General features: G+C 39.6%; 2 protein-coding genes and 1 non-coding gene across 3 annotated transcripts; 1 reads left to right on the forward strand and 2 right to left on the reverse strand.

Annotated features, from left to right (window-relative positions):
* Window positions 1-1,021: 1,021 nt before the first annotated feature.
* Window positions 1,022-12,943, reverse strand: LOC103127264 (olfactory receptor 4K15-like). Its single transcript, XM_007538164.2, has 4 exons — window positions 12,405-12,943; window positions 10,342-10,435; window positions 8,043-8,158; window positions 1,022-2,097 (listed from the first exon to the last, which is right to left on the reverse strand). Exon 4 carries the CDS (start codon window positions 2,072-2,074, stop codon window positions 1,100-1,102), a length of 975 nt encoding a protein of 324 aa, XP_007538226.1. The 5' UTR covers window positions 2,075-2,097; window positions 8,043-8,158; window positions 10,342-10,435; window positions 12,405-12,943; the 3' UTR covers window positions 1,022-1,099.
* Window positions 12,944-19,943: 7,000 nt separating this feature from the next.
* On the reverse strand, window positions 19,944-20,059 carry LOC132533564 (U5 spliceosomal RNA). The gene has a single exon (XR_009545428.1). It is a non-coding gene; the product is annotated as a U5 spliceosomal RNA (small nuclear RNA).
* Window positions 20,060-23,549: 3,490 nt separating this feature from the next.
* On the forward strand, window positions 23,550-24,491 carry LOC103126406 (olfactory receptor 4Q2). Its single transcript, XM_007537314.1, has one exon. The coding sequence runs from the start codon at window positions 23,550-23,552 to the stop codon at window positions 24,489-24,491; it is 942 nt and encodes a 313-aa protein (XP_007537376.1).
* The last annotated feature ends 1,594 nt before the right edge of the window (window positions 24,492-26,085 follow it).

A 26,085-nucleotide genomic window follows, 5' to 3' on the forward strand; every position in this document is an offset into this window, starting at 1 on the left:
CACTGTATTAACACCATCCTTCCTTTTACTTGATAGCTAGCTTACCTATTTTGTTGCTTCATTCTTTTTCTTTTTTTCAGTAGTCTGCTTTTATTTATTTATTTATTTATTTATTTATTTATTTATTTTTGCCTCCAGGGTTTTCACAGGGACTCAGTGCCTACACCACAAATCCACTGCTCCTGGAGGCTATTTTCCCCCTTTTGTTGCCCTTGTTTATTATTGTTGTTGTGACTGTCATAGTTGTTATTGCTGTCGTTGTTGGATAGGACAGAGAGAAATTGAGAGAGGACAGAAAGACAGAGAAAGAGAGACAAAGATAGACACCTGCAGACCTGCTTCACTGCTTGTGAAGTGACTCCCCTGCAGGTGAGGAGCCGGGACACTCGAACCAGGATCTTTAAGCCACTCCTTGCGCTTTACGCCATATGTGTTTAACCCGCTGCACTACTGCCCGGCCCCTTAAGTTCAGGTCTGGAATGTTTCTGAGGTATTATTTTGTAATAAATTGTGTAAATAATTTACTTTAAATGTTAGATCAAGATTTTGCTGTTTCAGGGTGGAGGTAGATAGCATAATGGTTATGCAAAGAGACTCTCATGCCTGAGACTCCAAAGTTCCAGGTTCAATCCCCCACACCACCATAAGCCAGAGCTGAACAATGCTTTGGTAAAAAAAAAAAAAAAAATGCAATTTAATGGAAGTAATTAGCTTTGTTTTGAAATCTTGTGATTTAAGACAATCTATTAAAAATACCAAAACTGAAAAACTATACAATAGTATATTTATTTATATGATGTTATGTGGTATCTTGTAAGTAAATAACATTTCTCACCATCTTTAATTCCTATACCATAAAAAGGTTTCAATAAAAATTAAAAGTAGGAAATAAAAAAGCATTAAACACAAAGTGGTGGAGGTGAACATTAAAGTCATTTCAGATTTCTTCTGAAACTTCTATCCTACTATAATCATTATTTTTAAATTCAGGTTATTTAACTGATCCTTTCTACTGGTTGAAATGATTTTCTTTAACATTATGGTGATTCCATTTGCAATTGTCTAGAGATCAAGTTACAGTGGTAACAGTCCTGTAAGTTTATTTCTTTTCCAGGAGAAGAAAATTTCTTACAACTGCAGAAACCTGGCCAGACTTCAGGTATCGACTCTTCAGTTTTGACATAGCTGCCTTCATTTCTTTGTTCCTCAGAGTATAGATAACCGGGTTTAAAATGGGAGTAAAGATGGTGTAGAACACAGCAAGGACCTTGTCAACTGAGTATCCGCTGAAGGGCCACACATAGATGAAGATGCACGGCCCAAAGAACAGTGTGACCACTGTGATGTGCGCAGTCAGCGTGGACCTCGCCTTCGCCATGCTAGCAGAGGAACGATTCCTCACTGTGATGAGAATCACGGTGTAGGAAACAACCAGCAGCAGGAAGGAACTCAAGGAAAGAAAGCCACTGTCTGCAACTATCAGGAGGCTGACCACATAAGTGTCTATGCAGGCCAGCTTGGTCACCAGAGGGAGGTCACAGAAGAAACTGTCTACCTGGTTAGGGCCACAGAAGGGCAGGTTCACTGTAAATGCCAGCTGGCTAGTGGTGTGGATGAAGCCGACACCCCAGGAGATGAGGACGAGAATAATGCAGACACGGCGGCTCATGATTGTCATGTAGTGAAGAGGTTTGCATATGGCAACATAACGATCATAAGCCATGGCTACAAGGAGCACCATTTCACCACCGGCAAATTGGTGAACACAGAAAATCTGGAACATGCAGCCAGCAAACGAAATAGTCTTGCGTTCAGCCAGGAAGTCCCAAAGCATTTTTGGAGTAGCAAAGGTGGCGACACAAATATCTATAAAAGAGAGATTTGCAAGTAGGAAGTACATGGGGGTATGAAGACGGGAATCTGATGTCACTGTGAGGATGATGAGAGAGTTTCCCAGCAGTATGGCTAAGTAGAGTGTTGAAAACACAACAAATAAGAAAGGTTGGAGTTCCTGAGAACTGGAAAGTCCCAGGAATACAAATTCAGTCACTCGAGAGTGGTTTGTCTCAATCATTGATTTGGTTTATCTTCAGTGACCTGAATAGGAGAGAAACAGAGAAATCCAAGAACTAGATTGCCTAATAATAAAAAAGAAGAAGGGATAAAAATAAAGTAAAAAAGCAAAAAGGGAAAGGGGAAAAAATAACTGAGAATGGATTTATGGCCTCACTTTTAGGAATGCCACATTTTTACAGATTTTTGTTTCTACTCAAACACATGTTGGATTTCAAAGTATTCCTAAATAGAGACACTACTCCAGCAATCAAAACAAGACAAACAGTGGCCTAGAAGATAGCACATTGGATAAAACGTGGGGCTTTCAAACATGAGATCCTGAGTTTGATTCATGTGCCAGGGTAATAGATTTCCTCCTCCTCACTCCCCTCCTCCTCCCCTTTCCTCTGTCTCTCTCTCCTTTTTCTCTTCCTCCTCTTATTCCTCTTTCTTCTCCTGCTCCTCCCTTCTCATTAATAAATGAATAAATATTTTAGAAAGGTAAACAATACCAGACTAAGACATCAAACTGAGGAGACCACCTGGGACCGCAACAAGACAAGATTAGAACGACTTCAGGAACCCACCAAATCACAGGTGAGTGCAAACATGTGTGGCTCGTGGACAGAGAGCAGCCTAGGGAGAGATTAAGTGGCTGGTAACAGTTCAGCAGTTTACCAACTGAGACACGACCTCCAGTCTGTTTCACCAACAAAGGGACGGATGAAGGGAGGAGAGGACTCCCCTGAGACTGACCAAATGCAACTGTGATTCTCCATTACTGCTGCTTGTGGGACTATGTGAAAGCCTGGTAGAGCTTAGGGGAGCTCTCCCATCCTTGTTATGGAGGTCTGGAAAGACACCCCACTTGTTAGTCTCTCCCCTCTAGGGATGGAGCTAAAAGGGAAACACTTTCTGTGACTCAGTTTCCCCTTGTTAGTCTCTCAAGGCTTCACAAAAGCCTGCATCCTCTCACACTTAGTTCACTCCCCTGCTAGCAGACCAAATGGCTGCCTGCTTGTAAGTTCACTCAAAGTTCACTATGTTCACCCAGAGTTCACCATCCTTTCATCCTTTGATCATATACATAAGCATACTCCATCACAAGCCTTGCCAGTACCCTGGCAGTTAGACCCCCACACCTATTTCCTTGTCTTTGATATATATGATTTACATCAAGCTTTGCCCTTCTCTGCTTTATCTCACCTTACTGGTTTAACCACTATGTTTTTCTTAATACCTTTGGATAATTAACATGTCTTGCATCATGGAAACTAATTGATTTGACCTTTCTGTATCTCATCAATTCTGTCATTCCTACCCCTCTTCAACATAGGGGTATCTGACTTTTAGAACCCTGTAATTTCTGACATATTTGAAAAATGTCCTTTGTTCTGTTTGCTATAAAACCCTGTGCTTATCCCAAATAAAGTGGAAGTTGATACCTGAACCTCTCCTGGCACTTCTTTTTGTTTCACATGGTCACTAGAACCAGTGACGGAAAGGCCAGTGGCTTACCTCAGTTGAGAGGCCACCACATGAGCATCGGCAACTGCCCTCAGAATCTGGAGCAGTGGCAGGGAGGCCCTGTGCTCACACCAGAGGACAGAGAACTAACAAGGAAATTCAGGGGAAGATCTATACCTTGGCGGCCTAGCAGTGGGGCTGTGAAAGTCTCTTTGCATACCACTGGATTATCTCTGCCCCACCCTGCTTTATCTCTTCATCAGGAGTGAGGATTAAGCTAAGAAGCCTTATACTTTAAAAGCCCTCAGGGTCCCATAGCCTACAGGGAAGAAAAAGAACAAAAGAGGCTTTTAGGCCACTGAGTTCCAACTCAGGGATTAAAATACTATTGAAACAACTGTCAATTTCCACAACTGTGAACCCTTTAATTATCTTACTTAGACACAAGTCAATCCAGGCAATAGTGATCAGTAATTTGAAAATAACTGAGAGAAGGACCTCATATGATATTATATAAAATGGTTAAACCAACAAGAAGAAATATTGGAGAAATGAACCAGGACAAGAGTCCAGCTAAAAGCCCCCCAAAGATTGAAGCACAAAATAATGAGGTCAACATCCAAACACTAGTTAAGGAAGTAATCACAGAGGTAAAGAGTTTGAAAACACAACAAAATATGACCATGATCTCTTCAAAAACTCACCAAGCCATAGCCACCAAGTTGCAGATGATACCATAACACTAACCCGACTTCCCTGGGCAGATAACCTCACCAAAGTGTCCTGGAACCCCACCTCCCCCAAAGCCCTGCCCCACTAATGAAAGATAGTAACATGCTAGGGGTGTGTATCAACCTGCCAACACCCATGTCCAGTAGAGAAGCAATTACAGAAGCCAAACCTTCCACCTTCTGTGCCCGGATAATGATCCGGGCTCACTTAGAGATGGGATTTTTGGTCAATACCAGGTCAACCATCACCTGGAGCTCTAGTCAGAGAATCCTTGTATTCCCCCATAGATGCAATGGGCCTAGACCTCTAATAGATCCCTCTCTCTACTGGCACCAGTCACTTCCACTAGGAACATCATATAAACCCTCTTGTAGGCCTCTCTAGGACCTTGCCCTCACTATAAAGTAGCAATGGTCAGGGCTGCCCCACTCTCCAAAGGGAAGCTGGGTCATCCTACTCTGCCACTTGAGGAAGACTAGTCCTGAAATGAGTGCAGCCTAGAATATTCCCAGCTGTGACCATGGACTGTGAGCTCAGACTGACAGGGACTCAGAGTTTACACAGGCTCCTGTGCTAAATATGAATATATATAGGCCCTGGGTCAGATTGATGGGATAAACAGTTAATTGTACTTATATACTTTCTTCTTCATGTTTGGAAGCTACTCTTTTCTCTAATCCAGCTTTCTAGCCCTGTTCTTTACTCTGACACCATCTTCCCAGACAATATTTTTAGTCCACCTTCATGTTAGCTATCTAGATTAAGCAAAATTTACCAAAGTTGGACTTATTGATCATAATTAAATCAATTTAAAAAACAATTTATCAAAGTCATGGGCCCTTAGGAACATACCTAAAATAGACTTCCTAGCTTTTTTTCACCCTAATATCCCTAAGACCCCTAATCTCACCTGCTCTATTTCTGCTTCTTTCTGTTTATTAAACTTTTTGTCCTGCTTTATATCTTACTGCCTTTCAGCCACCAAGTTGCTGATGCTACTGTGATTGTATCCTGACCTTTTTTTTTCTGTCCTGACTATTCTGTGGGTAAAAGGCTGGGGGTATGAATCAACCTGCCAATGCTCATGTCCAGTGGAGAAGCAATCACAGAAGCCAGAACTCCCTACTTCTACACCCCATAAAAAATTTTGGCCCAGGTGGTGCAAAGCGCAAGGATTAGCATAAGGATCCCAGTTCAAGATCCTGGGTCCATACTCCCAAAGGGATAAGGAATAGGGAAACTTCCAATGGAGGGGATGAGAAACTAAAGTCTGTTGGTAGGACTTGTATGGAATTGTACCCCTCTTATTCTACATGCATACCCCTCTTATACCACAATTATTAATAATTATAATTGTTATTATTATAATTATTATATTAATAATATAATTACTATAATTATATTAAATAATATAACATATACTATAATACACATAATATATTACAATAATAATTATTGTTGTTATATTAATAATGTAATTAATAATTATATTACATAATAGTATGTGTAATGATATAATATATAATATAATATGCATAATATGTATTACACATAATATAATGTGTAATAATATAGTTATTATAATTATTATATAATTATAATAATTATATAATAATTATATAATTATTATATTGATAATATAATTATTATACCCCTCTTATACCACAATCTTGTCAATCACTATTAAATCACTAATAGAAAAAACAATCACAGATTTGTTTTTAAAAAAGAATTATACTCCTATTCTTGTAAATTTGTATATCAATATTAAATCACTAATAAAAATTAAATTAAAAATAAATAAATATACCTGTTAAAAGATGATGCTGTACGATTTACAAAAAGATGGGATCCTGCTCCTAGAGAGTCAGGAATAGAGTCAATGTTTCATTTGGGGTAATATTTTGGGGTAAGTTGAAGCAATCAGATTTAATTCACTGGGGTCTTCTTAGTCATAAATGTTATTTTTAAAATAAAACAAAAATTGTAATAAATGCTATCTAGTAAATAAAACAGCATGCCTTGGTGGCTGGGCACTGGCACGCCTTGTTGAGCACACACATTACCATGCTCAGCTTCCCGGATTCTAGCAGAGGAGATGCTTCAGGACCAGTGAAGCAGGTCTGCAAGTGTCTATCTTTCAATTGCCCTCTGTACTGTCACATGAAAGAAAGAAAGGAAGGAAAGCAGGGAGGCAGGAAGGAAGGGGAGGGGAGGGGAGGGGAGGGGAGGGGAGGGGAGGAAGGAAGGAAGGAAGGAAGGAAGGAAGGAAGGAAGGAAGGAAGGAAGGAAGGAAAATAGAGGGCCAGGTGGTGGTGCACTGGTTGAGCTCATATGTTATAATGTGCAAGGACCCAGGTTTGAGTCCCTGGTCCCCACCTACAGGGGAAAAGCTTCACAAATGATGAAGCTGTGCTGTCAGTGTCTGTCTGTCTCTCTCTCTCTCTCTATGCCACCCTTCCTCAATTTCGGGCTGTCTCTATCAGTAAATAAATAAAGAGAATTTTCTTTAAATTTTTAAAAAGAAAGAAGGAATGAGGGAAGGAAACAAGGGAAGGGAAGGGAAGGGAAGGGAAGGGAAGGGAAGGGAAGGGAAGGGAAGGGAAGGGAAGGGAAGGGAAGGGAAGGGAAGGGAAGAGAAAAAATGGCCACCAGGTACAGTGGATTCATCGCGCAGGGGCTGAACTCCAGCAATAACTTTGTTGGAAAAATAAATAAATAAATAAATAAATAAATAGGCATGCCTGTGCAGTAAAATAAAGTATATATGGGGGGGCAGGTGGCGGCACACCTGGTTGAACACACATGTTACAATGCACAAGGACCCAGGTTCGAGCCCCAGTCCCCACCTGCAGAGGGAAAAGCTTTGCAAGTGGTGAAGCAGTGCTGCAGGTGTCTCTCTTTTTCTCTCCCTCTCTATCCCTATTTTCGATTTCTGGCTGTCTCTATCCAATAAATAAAGATAGTAAAAAAAAAAAACACATTTTAACAGAATAAAGTATATATGAATATGGATCACAGATGTAATCCAACGAGTTGAAGCCTTTAGAAATTTTCTTTCCCTAGTTGCTCTCTCCACTTTGCTCCCTCTCTCTTCTCTCTCTTCTTGTTCCCTCAGAGTCACTATGGATTAGACACCACAGTGTATGGTTTTCAGAAAGAGATCAGGAAAATGCTGTCACTAGTGCAAGATAAAAGTGTGTTCATTAAGATTTGGAAAGGTTTACTGGAAGCAGCAGATGAGTGGCTGAGCAAGTTGTGGTCTATATACACAATGGAATACTACTCAGCTATAAAAAGGGTGACTTCACTGTTTACAGCCGATCTTGGATGGACCTTGAAAAATTCATGTTCAGTGAAATAAGTCAGAAACAGAAGGATGAATATGGGATGATCTCACTCTCAGGCAGAAGTTGAAAAACAAGATCAGAAGAGAAAACACAAGTAGAACCTGGACTGGAACTCTGGGGTGGGTGGTAGGGGGTAGGGGGGGGGAATACAGGTCCAAAAAGGATGGCAGAGGACCTAGTGGGGGTTGTATTGTTATATGGAAAACTGGGGAATGTTCTGCATGTACAAACTATTGTATTTACTGTCGAATGTAAAACATTAATTCCCCAGTAAAGAAATTTTAAAAAATTAAAAAAGAAAGAAACGGGGAAAAAAGATTTGGAAAGGTTTAATTATCAAGTATGAGGTGCTGAGAAAATAACTGGCATAAGCCTGAAAAAAATGAGCAATAAATCAAATGTTCTTTAAAGAGGGAAATAGTCACAAGGTATCTGTACCTGAGATGGACTTTTCTTCAAGGAGATAGTAGGGGCTGGATGGAATATCCAGTGCAGTTGTCTGCTAGCTGATAGGAGTGGTGGAGAGCGGGGTAGCACTTGGACCTCTCGGAAATCTGAGAGGCAAAGAAATGGCTAAAAGTAAACTTGCAAATGTTGTGTATTGTTTAACCTAAATTATTGCAAATTTCTCTTTTTTAGCAAAGATCTATTTATTTGTTTATGTACTTAAAGAAGAGTAAGAGAAAACCAGAGCACTACTCTGTAGTGCCAGGGACTGAACTCAGGGCATCATACCTGTGAGGTCAATGCTTCATCCACTATGCTACCTCTTGGCCACACATCATTACCCTTTATGATAGCATTAAATAAGAAAATACATTTCCAGGCACATTAACCTGTGGAGATCACAGGATTGAAATAGCTAATGCATAAAGAAAATTTATTCTTGATTGTACTTCAGCCACATATATTAGGAAAGTGTTACCATCAAACTTAGCCTGCTGAAAGTTGAGTGAAATCCACTAAGTAGCTAAAGATTTAATTAAAAAAGAAAGAAAGAAAGAAAGAAAGAAAGAAAGAAAGAAAGAAAGAAAGAAAGAAAACTAAGATATTTCAGTTATGAACCAGGTAGTGGAGCACCTAGTTGAGCGCACATGTTACAATGCCAAGGACCCAGGTTTGAGTCCCCGGTCCCCACCTGTAGGGAGAAAGCTTCTCAAGTAGTGAAGCAGAGCTGCAGGTGTCTCTTTGTCTCTCTCTCTCTCTATCCCCCTTCTCTCTCAATTTCTGGCTACTTCTATCCAGTAAATAAAGATAATTTATTTAAAAGATTCATCTTTTAAAATTTTTTTTCAGTTATAACTTTCATGTAAGCCTTTTTTCAGTCAAAGAAACTTTTAGTCAGAAATGTCCATCAAGAACACTCCAAAAATTTTTATACCAAGTACAATCAATAGAAGTGACTGTTTTATTACCCAGGTACTTAAAATAATGTTTAAACAATTACAGATGCTAGACTTTCCACCTTCTGCACCTCATAAAGAATTTTGGTCCATACTCCCAGAAGGATAAAGAATAGGGAAGCTTCCAATGGAGAGGATGGGATATGGAATTCTGGTGGTGGGAGCTGTATGGAATTGTACCCCTGTTATCTTACAACCCTGTTGAGCATTATTAAATCACTAATAAAGAATAAGGAACCCTCCAGTGGAAGGGAGGGTATATGGAACTCTGGTGGTGGGAATTGTATAGAACTATACCCTTCTTATCCCGCAATCTTGTTAATCATTATTAAATCACTAATAAAAAAGTAAAATAAATAATGCTTAAATTTTTTAAGTTCTCCTTTTTTCCTCCTACTTTCCCATTATTTTAGAGTAGCTTAAATTTTTTTCTCCAGGAGACAGGTTGTGTATAATTGTTATATAATTGGGTCAGATAGTTTGTCCTATAATAACACTATAGATTTAACCATGCCTAGTGATAAAATTTTCAAAGAACATCATATAAGGAATACAGTCTTTTCAGGCTGGGAGTATGGATCAACCTGTCAAATGCCCATGTTCGGCAGGGAAGCAATTACAGAAGCCAGACCTTCTACCTTCTGCATCCCACAATGACGTTGGGTCCATACTCCCAGAGGTTTAAAGAACAGGAAAGCTATCAGGGGAGGGGAGGGGATACAGAGTTCTGGTGGTGGGAATTGTGTGAAGTTGTACCCCTCTTATCCCATGGTTTATTCAATGTTTCCTTTTTATAAATTAAAAAAAAAAGTGGGACAAATAGGTTTGCATTCAGGGTGCTCTGGACATGGGTACCAAGGTGGTGCCTCTCCACACACGTTATTGAAAGGGTGATGAACAAGTGGGTGTGTGTGCACACAGAAGACAGAAAAAAGTCTTATGAGTGATGAACACATGGATCAATTTTGAACTTTTCCAAATTAGATTAGGTGTTCTAGCTAGAAGGAGTAAGATGATCCAAAACACTAAATAGAGGTGGCCAGGCACTGGAGCATCTGGTTGAGCACACATTGCTGTTTGCCAGGACGCTGGTTCAAGTCCCTGACCTCCACTTGCAGGGGGGAAGCCTTACAAACAGTGAGGAGGTGCTATAAATGTCTTGTTTGTTCTCTCCCTCTCCCTCCCCTCTCGATTTCTGTAACTATCAACCAAAATTAAAGAAAAGAGAAAAAGTGAAAAAAAAGAATACAGTCTTTTAATTAGGTACATCAAAAGAGGTTCTCTCATTATTTTTTAGCTAGTCAAATAACTAAATATAATAATGATAACTATACCTATTTTGTATTCAGCAACTAGTCTTCTCTTGAAAAAACAGAACACTGTGAATTCCTCTGCAAAGTCAGCTACTTGACAAAATGGGTAAAGAAACTGCATTAAGGAAAAAAGAGTAAATGCCTCTTTATTTTTTCTTCTACTTATATCAAGAACCTAAGAAAGCACAGCTGCCTCCTTGTTCCATGGCTTGTTACTTACATATCTACATTTGTTAAATGAAATAAAAAAATTATTTCTAATATATAGTAAAACAGTATGGCAAATTTTCTTCTTCTTTTCAAACTAAAAACAACAGTTACTATATTCTCTCCCCATAAGGTTTCCCCACTATATATTAAGACAATTTTATAGATTAGGTCAATATAATATTTCATTTTCTTTTTGCTATTTAAGATGAGTATGGGACAGTAAGAACAAGCAATATTCTTTCACTTAGTAACCTACAAAGAAATGCTAGGTAATCTCCATCTATTTTCACTTCTAAAATTCAAAATGCAGAGTCAGTTATATAATGGGAACATATGAATTTGGAAAAATCACTCAGAATTTCTTTGACTTCCCTAAGAATATCTAATAGCTCCTGAACTAAATTACATACTTTCTTATATACAGCATCTCATCAATATGTGTAAAATATTTTTGGATCACAAAATACAGCAAAAGAGAAATTTTCTTTCTTGGATTAAAACAAAGTTTGTAACTTCCCTGGGCAGACAACCTCACCGATGTGTCCTGGAGCCTCACCTTTCCAGAGCTCTACCCCAGTAAAGAAAGACAGAAACAGGCTGGGGGTGTGAATCAACCTGCCAATGTCCATATTCAGCGGAGAAGCAATTACAGAAAACAGAGCTCCCATCTTCTCACCCCATAAAGACTGTTAGTCATACTCCCAAAAGGGAGAAATGTTACAGGAAGATGACCATAAGGCTCTAAACTACAAAGTCATCAAGATCCAAAGAGAGAAGAGGGAAAAAAAAAGATATTCAGAAGTAGCTATAGGTGTAGAAGTGACTTAGAAAGGAAGAGAAGGAAAAGAAAAAAAGAGAAGATAGGACCATAGAAAAAATGGGCAAATACATAAATTTGGATAGTCGTATAAATAATAGTCAACCTATATCTGTGACCTTGGGAGAAATACTGCCGTTTCCAATGGAGGGAATGGGAGCACAGAACTCTGGTGGTGGGAACGGTGTGGAATTATACCCGTTGTCTCATTATTTTGTAAATCAATATTGAATCACTAATAAAAAGAAGGGGAAAGGTTTAAAGGGCTAGGAAGGAATAGACTCCATGTCTTGAGTGCAAGAAGCCTTCAATCCCTGGTACTTAATAATAAGAAAAACAAAATAAAATATCATAGGATTGGAGGAGATATCATAACGATTATGCAAAAAGGCTTTCATGACTGAGACTCCAAAGTCTCAGGTTTAATCCCCACACCACCATAAGCCAAAGCTGACAGTCCTCTGGTGTGTGTGTGTGTGTGTGTGTGTGTGTGTGTGTGTGTACATATCTTTCTCTGTATCTATTTCTCAATCCCTCATTGAAAATACAAAAATTTAAATATAATTTTTAGAAACCATCATAGGGGCCAGGTGGTGGCACACCTAGTTAAGCACACACATTACACTATGCGAGGACCTGGGTTCAAGCCCCTAGTGCCCAGAAAAAATTCCATGAGTGGTGAAGCAGGGATAAAGGTGTCTGTCTCTATCCTTATCTCTTCCTCTCCTTTCAATTTCTCTCTTTTTCTATCCAATAATAAATAAATATATATTTTTTTTAAAAAAAACATCATACATGACAGTATATTGTTCTGATTTCTGTCTGTCTCTCTTCCTCAAATACACACACACACACACACTCTAAAAGAAAGATGACACTTGGCATCTTATGTTAGCATCTGTCTCTAAAATCTGTCACTAGAATCTGAATGACAAGCATGCATAATTCTCCTTGCCCACGATTTAATTCATTAAAACTGCTTTCCTATAAGACTAGAAGCAAAAAAAAAAAAAAAGCAATAGATTAACATGCTGCTTTTTAGAAAAAAAAATCCTACCTTCACTTCAGTCCAATTTTAATAGCCAATAAATATATATCTCATGAGCTTTTCAATATCCTGCAGAAAGAAAGCAGAATATGGTCAATGATAATCATAATCGTACTGCAATCTCTTCAATAGATCCTCTTCCTATTCTTGAGAGGAATGCCCCTGACAATGTGATGAGGGGATTATAAATCATGTAGACAGAAATAGGAATTACTTATTCTGGGAGGAGTTCCCAGTTTGACAGAATCAAAAAAAAAAAAAAAAACTCTCTCTTACTAAATTCTGTCAATTTTGCAGCTAGTAAACAATTTACTCATTCCCTTATCCCAGAAAACATTCAAAATGTATTTCCAATACTTACAAGTTTTGGTGATTTCCCAGCCCTTAGTTCTATAAATCTTCTAAACTTGTGTAATTCTTCACTCGTCTTTGAGTTTTCATACTGAGTACATTTTGACATGAAACATTCTCACTTCTTTACATTAAAATACATGAAGCCCTTGAGGACCTCCCACCCTAAGGTAATGGGAACTCTGATACTTTGCCCATAAACCACAAAATGACAATATACTAAAATAAAACAAAGCTATCTAAAGTGAGGAAACTGATCTCACTGGAGAAGTGAACAATCGCTCCTCAGAGATCTGTGGAATGACCTTGCAGTGGGAATAGTTATATTTTCCCACTGATTATTTTTTGAGCCCTTGTCAAAGATTAGTTCACTACATATATGGGTTCATTTCTAGGCTCTCTATTCTGCTGCATCAATTTAGATGTTTGAATTTAAGTCAGGCAAAGAAATACTATTTTTATCATTTTATTACCAATTTTTATCATTTTATTATATTTGATATATAATTTACTATTTTATTATTTTTATCATTTTACTAATGGTTTACAGCAGAGTTGTTGAGACATGGGTATATTTTCTCATCTTCCCATGACAGGTGTCTTCAAAACACTCTCTCTCCTAACTTGGGTCCCCCTTCACCATCATGCACCAGAGCCCCAAAACCTTCCCTGCCCCCAGCATGCTTTGTTCTGCAAGGCCCACACCCCACTTCTTTCCCCAGAGTCCTCTGTTTTGGTGCAATGCACCAAACCAATACAAGTTTCACTTTGTGTTTTCCCCTTATGTTCTTGTTTCTTAAATTCTACCTATGAATAAGATCATCTTATATTCATCCTTCACTTTTGGCTTATTTCACTTAACACAATTCTTTCAAATTCCATCCAAGATGAGGCAAAGGAGGAGACATCATTTTCAACAGCTGAATAGTATTCCTGGGTTGCTTCCAAATTTGGACTATTATTATGTTAAGTAAGATAAGTCAAAAAGAAAAATATAAAAACCAGATGATCTAACTTATAGATGACAGAAAAAGACAACACGAAGCAAAACTTGGACTGGGTGGATTGTACTGCTCCAAAGCAAAAGACTCTAGGAAGGGAGGGTTTGGGAGGGTGTAAAGAGTCTTGGGGTATTGATGTACCCATATGTCAACAACCATACTGTAAACCATTAACGCCCCCAGTGAAATGTACGTTAAAATTTTAAAAAGATATAGAGGCTAGGCAGTAGCCACCAGGTTAAGCACACATAGTGTGAAAAGCAAGGACCAGTGCAACTAAGCCCATTTGAGCCCCCAGCTCCCCATCTGCAGGGGGATCACTACACAAATGGTGAAGCAGGTCTGCAGGTGTCTCTCTATCCCCCTCTCTATCTTCTCCTCCTCTCTCAATTTCTATCTGTCCTATCCAGTAGCAACAACAATAACAGCAGCAGCAACAACAGCAATAGAAAAAGATGGTTGCCAGGAGCAGTGGATTCATAGTGCAGGCACCCAGCCCCATTGATAACCCTGGAGTAAAAAAAAAAAAAAATCAAAGTGGAAGGGAATATTTCTCTATCTTCAATAGTTTGGAAAAGCTTGAAGAATATGGGCATTAGCTCTTTCTTATAGGTTTTGTAGAATTAATATATAAAACTACCATCTAGGCCTAGACTTACATTGTTGGGATGACTGTTGCAATTTCTTTGGCTATAAGTGGTCTACTTATGTTTTCTAGTTCATCCTGGCTTGGCTTGGGGAGGTTATATGCTTCTAGGAATTGTTTTATCTCTCCCAGATTCTCTAGCTTGGTAGAATTTAAGTTCATAGAAACCTCACATGATACTGTTCATTTCTGTCATGTTTGTTGTGGTATCACCTCTTCCATTTACAATTCTATTTACTTAGTTTCATGTAGAGAAGATCTACACCCTGGTGGTCTAGTAGTGGGGCTAATATAGTGAGAGCCTTTCCACAATGTTCTCCTGATGAGAACATGGTGAATAATTGCCTCAGAACCTATAGACTATAAACAGGACTTGTTTAGAAATTCACAGGGCCCAGCAGTGCTGCCGGGCTTGGCAGAGAAGTGGAATTGAGCCAAGAGCTTTGGATCCTTGGGGTGTGGGAGTATCTTTGCATAACCATTGTGCTAATCTCTCCCCACCCTACTTTATCTATTGGTCAAGAATGAGTGATTAAGCTAAAAAACCTACTTACATTTAAAAAAAAAAAAACCCTCAGGCTACCATAGCTTACAGGGAAGAAAAAGAACAAAAGAGGCTTTAACAGCCATTGTCCTTCAACTCAGGAATTGAGATAACATTGAAACAACTGTTAATTTCCACAACTGTGAACTTGTTAAGTACCTTAGACACAAATCAATCCAGCCAAGAGTGATCAGTAATTTGAAAAGTACTGAGAGAGGAACTTCATAACACACTGTAATAATGGTTAAACCAAGGAAAAACACTGGAGAAATTAACCAGGACAAAAGTCCAACTAAAAGCCCCCAATGGTAGAAAACCAGAAAAATGAGATCAACATGCAAATGCTAGTTAAGGAATCAGTCACAGGAGTGAGGAAAGAGTTTGAAAGAATTGTCATAAAAAATGCAGAAACAACAAATGAGTCTCTTAAAGAAATCATTAACTATCTTGAGGTAATTGGAGAGGTGAAAGCTGAAATAACTGAGCTAAGAGCACAACTAGCTGAACAAGCTAATACAGTATCAGAACAGGGTAACAAAATAGTTGAACTCCAGAAAACAGTAGAGGGGAGAGAGAATAGAACAAATGAGGCAGAAAACAGAATTAGCAAGATTGAGGATGAATTAGAGAAAGAAGTAAGAGATCTCAAAAAGAGATTAAGAGATACTAAAAACAACAACAGAGACATATGGAATGACTTTAAAAGAAATAATATATGCATTATAGGCCTACCAGAGGAAGAAAGAGAGGGAGGGGAAGAAAGCATTCTACAGGACATAATAAATGAGAACTTCCTAGTATAGACAACATAAAAGACATAAAGGTTCAAGAAGCCCAGAGGGTCCCAAACAGAATTAACCCAGACTTAAAGACACCAAGACACATCATATTTAAAATGAAAAGGAATAAGGATAAAAAAAGAATCCTGAAAGCTGTAAGAGAAAAACAAAGAGTCATTTACAGAGGAAAACCCATAAGATTAGCAGCAGATTTCTCCACACAAACACTACAGGCCAGAAGAGAATGGTAAGATATCTATCGAGTGCTTAATGAGAAAGGCTTTCAACCAAGACTACTGTATCCCACTAGACTGTCTTTCTGACTGGATGGAGGCATAAAAACCTTCTCAGACAAGCAACCATTGTCTGAGACTATCACCAAGCCTGCCCTGAAAGAAGTTCTGAAAGGTCTCCTATAAACAGTCAGATCATCAGGAGTTGGGCAGTAGTGCAGCAGGTTAAGTGTACATGGTGGAAAGTGCAAGGACCGGTGTAAGGATCCCAGATCCAGCTCTTGGATCCCCACCTGCAGGGGAGTCACTTCACAGGCAGTGAAGTAGGTTTGCAGGTGTCTATCTTTCTCTCCTCCTCTCTGTCTTCCTCTCCTCTCTACATTTCTCTCTGTCCTATCTAACAATGATGACATCAATAACAACAACAATAATAACTACACAACAATTTTAAAAAGGGCAACACAAGGGAAAATAAACAAATAACTAAATATTTTTAAAAAACTATAAAGGGAGTGGAGCAGTAGTGCAGCGGGTTAAGCACAGGTGGTGCAAAGCACAAGTACCAGCCTAAGGATCTCTGTTCAAGCCCCCAACTCCCCACCTGCAGGGGAGTCACTTCACAGGAGGTGAAGCAGGTCTGCAGGCGTCTATCTTTCTCACACCCTCTCTGTCTCCCCTCCTCTCTCCATTTCTCTCTGTATTATCCAACAAAGACAACATCAGCAACAATAATAGCTACAACAATAAAACAACAAGGGCAACAAAAGGGAATAAATAAATATTTTTTAAAAAGCTTAAAAAATAGAGTTTACACTTTTATATATATATATCAGATCACCATGAACATGCCATATATCAGAACAGTCTAAAAATCTATAATAATGGCATTAAAATATCTTCAATTTTGGGAGTCGGGCAGTAGCACAGCAGGTTAAATGCAGGTGGTGCCAAGTGCAAGGACCAGCATAAGGATCCCAGTTCAAGCCCCCAGCTCCCCACCTGCAGGGGAGTCGCTTCACAAGCAGTGAAGCAGATCTGCAGGTGTCTACCTTTCTCTCCCACTCTCTGTCTTCCCCTCCTCTCTCCATTTCTCTCTGTCCCATCCGACAACAATGACATCGGTAACAATAATAACTACAACAACAATTAAAAATAACAGGGGCAACAAAAGGGAAAATAAATAAATATAAAAAATTATATATATATATATATATCTTCAATTTTATCATTTCAATGAATGTCAATGGCCTGAATTCACCTATTAAAAGGTGGGGGTCGGATAGTAGCACAGCAGTTTGGGCTCAGGTGGCGCAAAAAGCAAGGACCCGCATAAGGTTCCTGGTTCAAGCCCCCGGCTCCCCACCTGCAGGGGAGTCGCTTCACAGGCAGTGAAGCAGGTCTGCAAGTGTCTATCTTTCTCTCCCCCTCTGTCTTCCCCTCCTCTCTTCATTTCTCTCTGTCCTATCTGGCGGTGAACAACAATGACAGTAATAACCATAACAAGGCTACAACAACAAGGCCAACAAAAGGGGGGGGAAATGGCCTCCAGGAGCAGTGGATTCATGGTGCAGGCACTGAGCCCCAGCAATACCCTGGAGGCAAAAAAAAAAAAAAAAACATGTCGGGTTGCATCACGGGGGAGAGAGAAGAGACCAGGAATTTGTGGCGGTTCAGGAACACAAATCTTTATTCACGCAGATGCCTCAGAGTTGGGTGAGAGCACAGTGGTTCTGGCCATATGGAGCTAGCAAAATGGCCGCCTCCCACTATGTGCAGCAGCCCTTCTCCAGGTCTGCTCACAGAAGAGAGAAGATCAAAAAAAGGGGAGAACCTGGAACAGCAGCAGGCTTTATAGGGTAATAACCAGAAGTGGCAACTAGGGACAGGATTGGCTAGGAAAGGGGGTGGAGAGAGGCAAAAGGCATGCTGGGAAGGTGGAAGCAACTGTAGCAATACCCTGAGGGGATAACATGGTGGTGGAGGAGTCACTTTAATATAAGGCAGAAGATTGATATGTAACTAATAATACTTGCATGGAAATATGGTAGTTTGTGGGTCCTGCCTAACTCAACCACATCTGTACAATATCCCAACAAACACAGAGTAGGAAGATGGATCAGAAAATACAACCCAACTATATGTTGCCTGCAGGAATCCCACCTAACACAGCAAAACAAACACAGATTCAAAATGAAAGGATGGAAGACTATCATATAAGCCAATGGACCACTAAAAAGGGGCAGGAACAGCTATGCTCATATCTGACATGATAGACTTTAAAATAAATAAACTTTAAAAAGATAAGGATGGACATTACTTAGTGCTCTAAGGATCAATCAGTATAGAGGATTTAATGATTATCAACATCTATGCACCCAAGGAAAGATCATCTAAATACATCAAACATCTGCTGAAAGAGCTGCAGCAATATATTAACAGCAACACAGTCATAGCATGGCTTCAACACCCCACTCTCTCAACTTGACAGATCATCCAGGCAGAAAATCAATAAATAAATGAAGGAGCTAAATGAAGAGATAGATAAACTAGAACTATTGGACATTTTTTAGAGTAAAAATGGTGATTTCACCATTTTCAGCCCATCTTGGATGGAGCTTGAAGAAATCATATAAAGTGAAATAAGTCAGAAACAGAAGAATGAATATGGGATGACCTCATTCACAGGCAGTGTCTGGCAGCCCCCCTGCTCATCCTCCATTGTTGACACTATGGTCTATTTACATAATCATTGTTTTGCCTGAAAGATCCCCACCTTTAATCTATCTTCTTTCTACCAGGAGACCGCCCTGCCTGCCAGTTAAAACACTAGCAACCGTTGCTATGGAAGCTTTCTACCTTCTAGCTCTTTCCTTTTCTCCAACCCCTTTTCAAGCCATTTCCTTTTCTGACTTGCCACTTCCGGTTCTAAATATATAAAAGCATTGTCTCTGATCAAAAAAGACACATTGCGTTCCACTCTGCCACAAGTTCCTGGTCTCTCTCTGGCGTCGCTGAGCAAGCAGCAGCCCAGGTTGGCTCCGGTCGAATTCTCTCCAACCCAGAGAGTATGTGCCTGGGAGAAACACCCTCATGCTAACCCGGCAAGGCAGAAGTTGAAAAACAAGATCAGAAGAGAAAACACTAAAGAGAACTGGAGTTGGTATATTGCACCAAAGTAAAAGACTGTGGTGGGTGAGTGGGTAGGGGGTTCAGGTCCTGGAACAGGATGGCAAAGGACCTAGTGGAGGTTGTATTGTTGTGTGGAAAAATGAGAAATGTTATGCATATACAAACTATTGTATTTACTGTCCACTGTAAAACATTAATCCCCTAATAAAGAATTTAAAAGGGGGGAAAGAATGCTGCTGGGTTTTGCATATTAATTTAATAGCCTGTAACTTTACAATATTGATCAATGATTTGCAAAAGTTTTCCACTGGATTCTTTAGGATTTTTTTTTTCAATTTTTAATTATAAAATGGAAATACTGGCAAGACCATAGGATGAGAGAGTGCACAACTCCACACAATTCCCACCACCAGAACTCCTTATCCCATTCCCTCCCTTAATAGCTTTCCTCTTCTTTGTCCCTTTGAAAGTATGCATCCAGGATCATGATGGGGTGCAGAAGGTAGGAGATCTGGCTTCTGTAATTGCTTCCCTGCTGAACATGGGAGTTGACAGGTAGATCCATACTCCCAGCCTGTCTTTCTCTTTCCCTAGTGGGGTAGGGATCTGGGGAAGTGGGGCTCCAGGACACATTGGTGGGGTTGTCTGCCCAGAGAAGTCAGGCTGGCATCGTGATAGCATCTGGAACCTGGTGGCAGAGTAATGAAGCTAGAGAGTTGATATTCCACGCCTGACGTCTCTAGATGCAGTCCAAAGTGAAACATGCCAAGGTAGGATTTTCTATATACACAATCATATCATCTTTAAATAGTGACAGCTTAACTTCTTTTCCAATATGAATCCCTCCAATTCTTTTTTTTTAATTAGCCTTGTCTCAACAAGGCCTCAAAAATTTAGGCATAGACGCGGAGTTGCTTCTCTCCACGGAAATCTTTAGTAAAAGGTGGAAGGTTTATAGGATTTGAAGAGAAACCAGAGTGTCCAATACTTTTCTCTTACCTAATTGCTATGGCTAGGATTTCCAGTACAAGCCCTGACCAGAAAGAGAAAGCTTTCAGCTTCTGACCAATGAGTATAGCATGCTCATTTTTAATATACCTTATGAATCAGTTTTCTTTAAAGTGAGGAGAACTGCATATAGTACATGAAAGTATATGCATGAAACTGCTTTCTTTTCTCCAGTCTTCTTCCCTCCTACCTTTCCCCTCTTTTTCTGCCTCTCCCTTCCCCCTCCCAATTCTATCCATCTCTTAGCCTAGAAGGTGGTACAGTGTATGGACCATTGACTTCTCAAACATTAGTTCCCAATTCTGTCCATCTCCCCCACCCTATATCTGCCCTCTCCCTCCTCTCCTAGCCTCCTCCTCTCTCCTTCCAACCCTCAGACTTTCCTTAGTCCCAGCCCCACTAGTATGGAGATGGTAAAAGGAAAAAGATTCTTTACATATTTTTATAATTTGAAAACTAAGATATGATAAAATCTGAAGTCGAATAATCTGATTAGAGAAAGCATTTGTGTACTGATTTTAGAAAGATACCTCCCCCATATTCAGCAAGGAAGCAATTACAGAAGCCAGACCTTTCACCTTCTGCATCCCACAATGACCTTGGGTCCATACTCCCAGAGGATTAAAGAACAGGAAAGCTATCAGGGGAGGGGATGGGATATGGAGTTCTGGTGGTGGGAATTGTGTGGAGTTGTACCCCTCTTATCATATGGTTTTTGTCAGTATTTCCTTTTTATAAATAAAAATTAGAAACAAAAGGAAGGAAGGAAGGAAGGAAGGAAGGAAGGAAGAAAGAAAGAAAGAGAAACCTCCATCCCTGTTCTTCATGTTTCTTTTCCCATCCTGCCCACTGATCTATGGGCCAGGGAAATTACATGCCTTTCAATTTAACCTAAACAACATTATTGTAACTATCACATCATGTTTCTGTTTCTTTTTCCTATCTAATTTTTCTTTACTGTCACATCCCACTATCACCCAACACACACTTATTTCTGTGTTCTATAATTTCTGGCAAAAGTTTATGATTACAATTTTAATGATGCCCTTTGTGATTTGACTATGACTGCCTGAGTCCCTAACTCCCCATGCATCAAAATTTCTTAATGATGGCCAGTGGAACCAGGGAATTCCATATAGTTTATTTATCTTCTTGATTCAGTAGTGCCTCGCATGGTTCTATAATATTAATGTGCCAGGCATTTCAACTGCAGACAAAAGAATCTACACTTCATAGAGAGAACGTATGTATTTTTCCTTAAAGTCTATTATACTGAAAATTACTCTTCCAGCTTCGGTCATCTGTAATCACAAGTATATAATAATTGGGAGTAGGGCAGTAGTGCAGCAGGTTAAGCGCACATGGCATGAAGGACCAAGCATAAGGATCCCAGTTCGAGCCCCCGGTTCCCCACCTGCAGGGGAGTCACTTCATAGGTGGTGAAGCAGGTCTGCAAGTATCTATCTTTCTCTCCCCATCCTCTGTCTTCCCCTCCACTTTCCACATCTCTGTCCTGTCCAACAGCAACGACAACAATAATAACTATAATATTCAGACAACAAGGGCAACAAAAAGGAATAAACAAATAAATATTTTCAAGTATATAATAATTATTATGGTATTTCTATGTCAGGACACAATTTTGAATATATATATATTAAAGATTTATTCTATAAGAGAGAACAAGTGCACCACTCGGTTCTAGTATATAGTGGTGTTGGGCATTGGATCCGGGACCTCTCGGGCTTCAGGCATGTAAGTCATATGCTCAGTGGCTAAGAACCATCTCTACCCTAGCATAGAAATCAGCCAGTATATTTTATAAAGGGTTCAGGAATATATGACAAGCTAAAGTCAACAGTGTTTGCATCTTAATAGAGGCAGAATGATTATTTTGTTCATGTCCTTCAATTGTCCTTCAAAATGTTATGCAATAAATATTTTATTGTCATAGAGAAATGAAAAACAGGAGAGATTAAATAGTGAAATATTTCTTGTGAAACACATGCATTGTTAGAAACTTTATCTTTATAGATCTGAGTTCCTTTAATGTGTTTCTAGACAATCACTATAGCTTTCAAGACAAATAACAGGTTATAATTAAGAAAATTTTTATCTGAAATTTAGTAACTACGCATTAATAAAAAATAAACTGTAGACATGGCATAAATCCTAAATATTCATATTTTTATGTAAAAATCACTCTTGATCATTCTTAGCAAAGTAAGTAAACAGATGAAAGACAATTGCCAGGTTATTTCACTCACATGTAGAATCTAGAGAACACTTGAACTTGGAAAAAAAACAGCAAGTGAATTGTTTCTAAGACTTGTGAGAACGATGGTGGTTTTCTTTGGGACATGGGAGGGTGGGTACACAGTAAACTTACAGTCTTGGGGGCTGGGTGGTGGTGTACCCAGTTAAGCACATATATTACCAGTGTAAGGACTGGGGTTCGAGTACCGCCCCAACCTGCAAGGGATCTGCTTTACAAGCTGTGAAGCAGATTTGCAGATGTCTTTCACTCTATCTCTCAATTTTTCTCTGTACTAACAACAACAACAAAAAAAAAAAAAGGAACAAAATGGCCACCAGAAGTGGTGGATTCGTAGTGCCAGCATCAAGCCCCAGCAATAACGCTGGTGGCAATAAAATAAGTAAATAAACTTACAATCTTGTAACCTATTAGTAATCACAATTTAAAAATGAGGGGGGAAAAAGTCACTCTCAAAAGAACTTTGGAGGGTAGAGGTAGATAGCATAATGCAAAGAGACTCTCCTGAGACTCTGAAGTCCCCCGCACCACCATCAGGCAGAGCTGAGCAGTGCTCTGGGAAAAACAAAAACAAACAAAGTATCTTTGGACATGAAAGCTTAAATTCTACTTTCAAACTTAATTTTTTTCCTTTTATATTTATTTACTCTGGCTAAAGACAGAGAAAAATTAAGAAAGAAGAGGGGAAAGAAGGGGAGAGATAAAAGGGATGCCTGCAGCACTGCTTCACCACTTGTGAAACTTCCCCAGTGTTGATGAGGAGAGAGTGCTGATACTTGGTCCTTGTGCACTGGAGTGTGTGCACTCAACCAGGTTGCACCATCACCCCACCCCCAAACTTTATTTTTTACTTATGATTTTTTACTTTTTAATTATTAGTATCTTAGCAAAATGTAATGTGTCGTGAGACTGAATGAGAAAAAAAAATAAGTAAAGTACTGATAGGAGTGAGAGACGCATAAATTAAGTTAGAGACCAAGGACCAGGTCCTTCTTCCCTCTCCCTCCAAAATCTTAGTTATTCATGCTTGTCTCCAGGTTGAAACTTGGAGAATCAATCTAGATGCAGCCTAGAGGGAAAGAAATGTTTCAAAATGAGAAGTTGTGCCTTTGTGTAAAATATCACATCCATTTCTCTGTTACTTATATTCCTTGTTTAATTTCTTGGATCTAGCTGGAGTCAGTTCAAATGGATGCAAACCAGACAAGTGTGGTGAGAGAATTTGTCCTGGCAGGCTTCTCTGAAAGACCAGCTGTTGAGGCAGGGCTGTTTGTATTATTTCTTCTCTTTTATGTGTCCACTTGGGTAGGCAATGTCCTCATCATGGTCACTGTGGCCTCTGATAGCCGACTGAATGCCTCACCCATGTATTTTCTTCTTGGCAACCTCTCTTTCCTGGACTTGTGTTATTCAACAGTAACCACCCCTAAGCTTCTGGCTGACTTCCTTGATAATGCAAAGCTCATTTCCTACGACCAATGCATCGTGCAGCTCTTCTTCCTGCATTTTGTAGGGGCAGCGGAGATGTTCCTGCTCACAGTGATGGCCTATGACCGCTATGTGGCAATTTGCCGACCTCTGCACTACACCACTATCATGAGTCGACGATTATGTTGTGCTTTGATAGCTGCTTCCTGGACAGGAGGATTCGTGCACTCCACGGTCCAAACGATTCTCACTATCCGGCTGCCTTTCTGTGGCCCCAATCAAGTGGACAACTTCTTTTGTGACGTTCCTCCAGTCATCAAACTTGCCTGTGCAGACACGTTTGTCATCGAATTGCTAATGGTATCGAACAGCGGACTGATCTCTACCTGCTCCTTTGTGGTGCTGGTTTCTTCCTACACCACCATCCTGCTCAAGATTCGCTCCAAGGAGGGGAGGCGAAAGGCACTCTCTACCTGTGCCTCCCACCTCATGGTGGTCACACTGTTTTTTGGACCCTGTATTTTCATCTATGCTCGTCCCTTTTCCTCTTTCTCTGTGGACAAAGTGGTGTCTGTGCTCTACAACGTTATAACCCCCATGCTAAATCCCCTCATCTACACACTTCGGAACAAAGAAGTCAGGTCAGCCATGAGTAAACTGTGGAACAGGAGTAGACTTACTCGGAAAAAGGAAGAGACATGAGAAGTTAAAGTGAGTTTCGGAGAGCAGAGAATCGGAAATTAAAGTAACACTTTTCTCACAAAAGAATTAAGTGATGCTAGCCTGTTTTTTTTCCCCACTACATTATAATTCCTAAATTTGTACTTATAATTAGGTTAAACTCAGAAAAGCTCCTCCACACTAAACTGTTTTACCTAGTCTTCCTTTTTTCTTTAAAGCAACAATAAAAATATTAGTTTGTGTTTTTATTATGTACATGTGTGTATATATATTTGTTTGTTTGTTTTAAGCAGAGCACTCCTCAGCTCTGGTTTATGATCATGCCAGGGATTTAACCCGAGACCCTGGAGCCTCAAGCATGAAAGTCTGTTGTCTTATCACTAGTGCTGTCTTCCTGGCCCCTGATCTTTCTGTTCAAATTGCTAATGCCAACTGGTCAAACCATTCTTTGCAAACTATCACCACTTTATTATACACTTGTCATAGATTTTCTTTTCTTCTCAATTTTATCTGCACTAAATTGAATATGATATCTATGTATAGACATATGTGTATGTATATCTTACTGTGAAGAATATTCACAGAAATACCAAACAGATTAATTCAGGTGAATCAGATTTCTATAACCATAGATAACAAACTGAGATTAGTGTGTCAGGTTCATCATTTCACATGACTACTATTAAGTAGTGTAGTAGAGGCTTGCCTTATAGAATGATCTTCAAATACTCCTCTTTGTGTCACTAGACAAGTGAAACTAGAAAAATCATTGAAATTGTCAGGACCCTAAGTCCCTTACCTGTAACATGCATAAAATAGTGCTTCTCTATATAACAATAATGCTCTAGATGTGAGTCTCATTTGTTTCCTGGCTTATAACAGGGCTTCTCAATTTTCTTTGTTTTTTCAATTTTTTTATTGTTGTTGTCATCATTGGTGGATAGGACAGAGAGAAATAGAGAGAGGAGGGGAAGACAGAGAAGGGGAGAGAAAGACACCTGCAGACCTGCTTTACCGCTTGTGAAGCGACCCCCCTGCAGGTGGGGAGCCGGGGGCTCGAACCGGGATCCTTTTGTTGGTCCTTGCATTTGCACTACCTGTGCTTAACCCGCTGTGCTACCACCCAACTCCCTTCTCAATTTTCTATTCATTAAAATTATGTTTTTCAGGCTGGGGGTATGGATCAACCTGCCAACATCTATGTCCAGCAGAGAAGCCATTACAGAAGCCAGAACTCCCATCTTCTGCACCACAAAAAGAATTTTGGTCCACACTCCCAGTGGGGGAGAAATGAGAGAGAAAGATGGCCAGAAGGCTCTGAACTCCAACTCCATCAGGACCCAGAGAGAGAAGAGGAAAAAAGGAAGGACATTCAGAATTAGTAACAGGTGTAAATGTGACTTGGAAAGGACAAGAAGACAGGACCATGGGAAAAAGTGGCAAATATACACAAATATAGACAGATATTTGTAGAAATAATAGCTCATATCTGCAACCTTGGGAGAACTGTTGTAGCTTCTAATGGACGGGAATGGGGATATAGAACTCTAGTGGTGGGAATGGTGTAGAATTAATCCCTCTGTTATCTTATAATTTTGCAAATCAATATTAAGTC

The sequence above is a fragment of the Erinaceus europaeus genome, chromosome 16 (genome assembly GCF_950295315.1).
Source record: "Erinaceus europaeus chromosome 16, mEriEur2.1, whole genome shotgun sequence".
In the NCBI taxonomy this organism is placed as follows: Eukaryota; Metazoa; Chordata; class Mammalia; order Eulipotyphla; family Erinaceidae; genus Erinaceus; species Erinaceus europaeus.

Excerpts from the sequence above, each read along its gene's own strand:
- LOC103127264 (XM_007538164.2), bottom strand. The coding sequence starts at position 2,074 with ATGATTGAGACAAACCACTCTCGAGTGACTGAATTTGTATTCCTGGGA.
- LOC103126406 (XM_007537314.1), top strand. The coding sequence starts at position 23,550 with ATGGATGCAAACCAGACAAGTGTGGTGAGAGAATTTGTCCTGGCAGGC.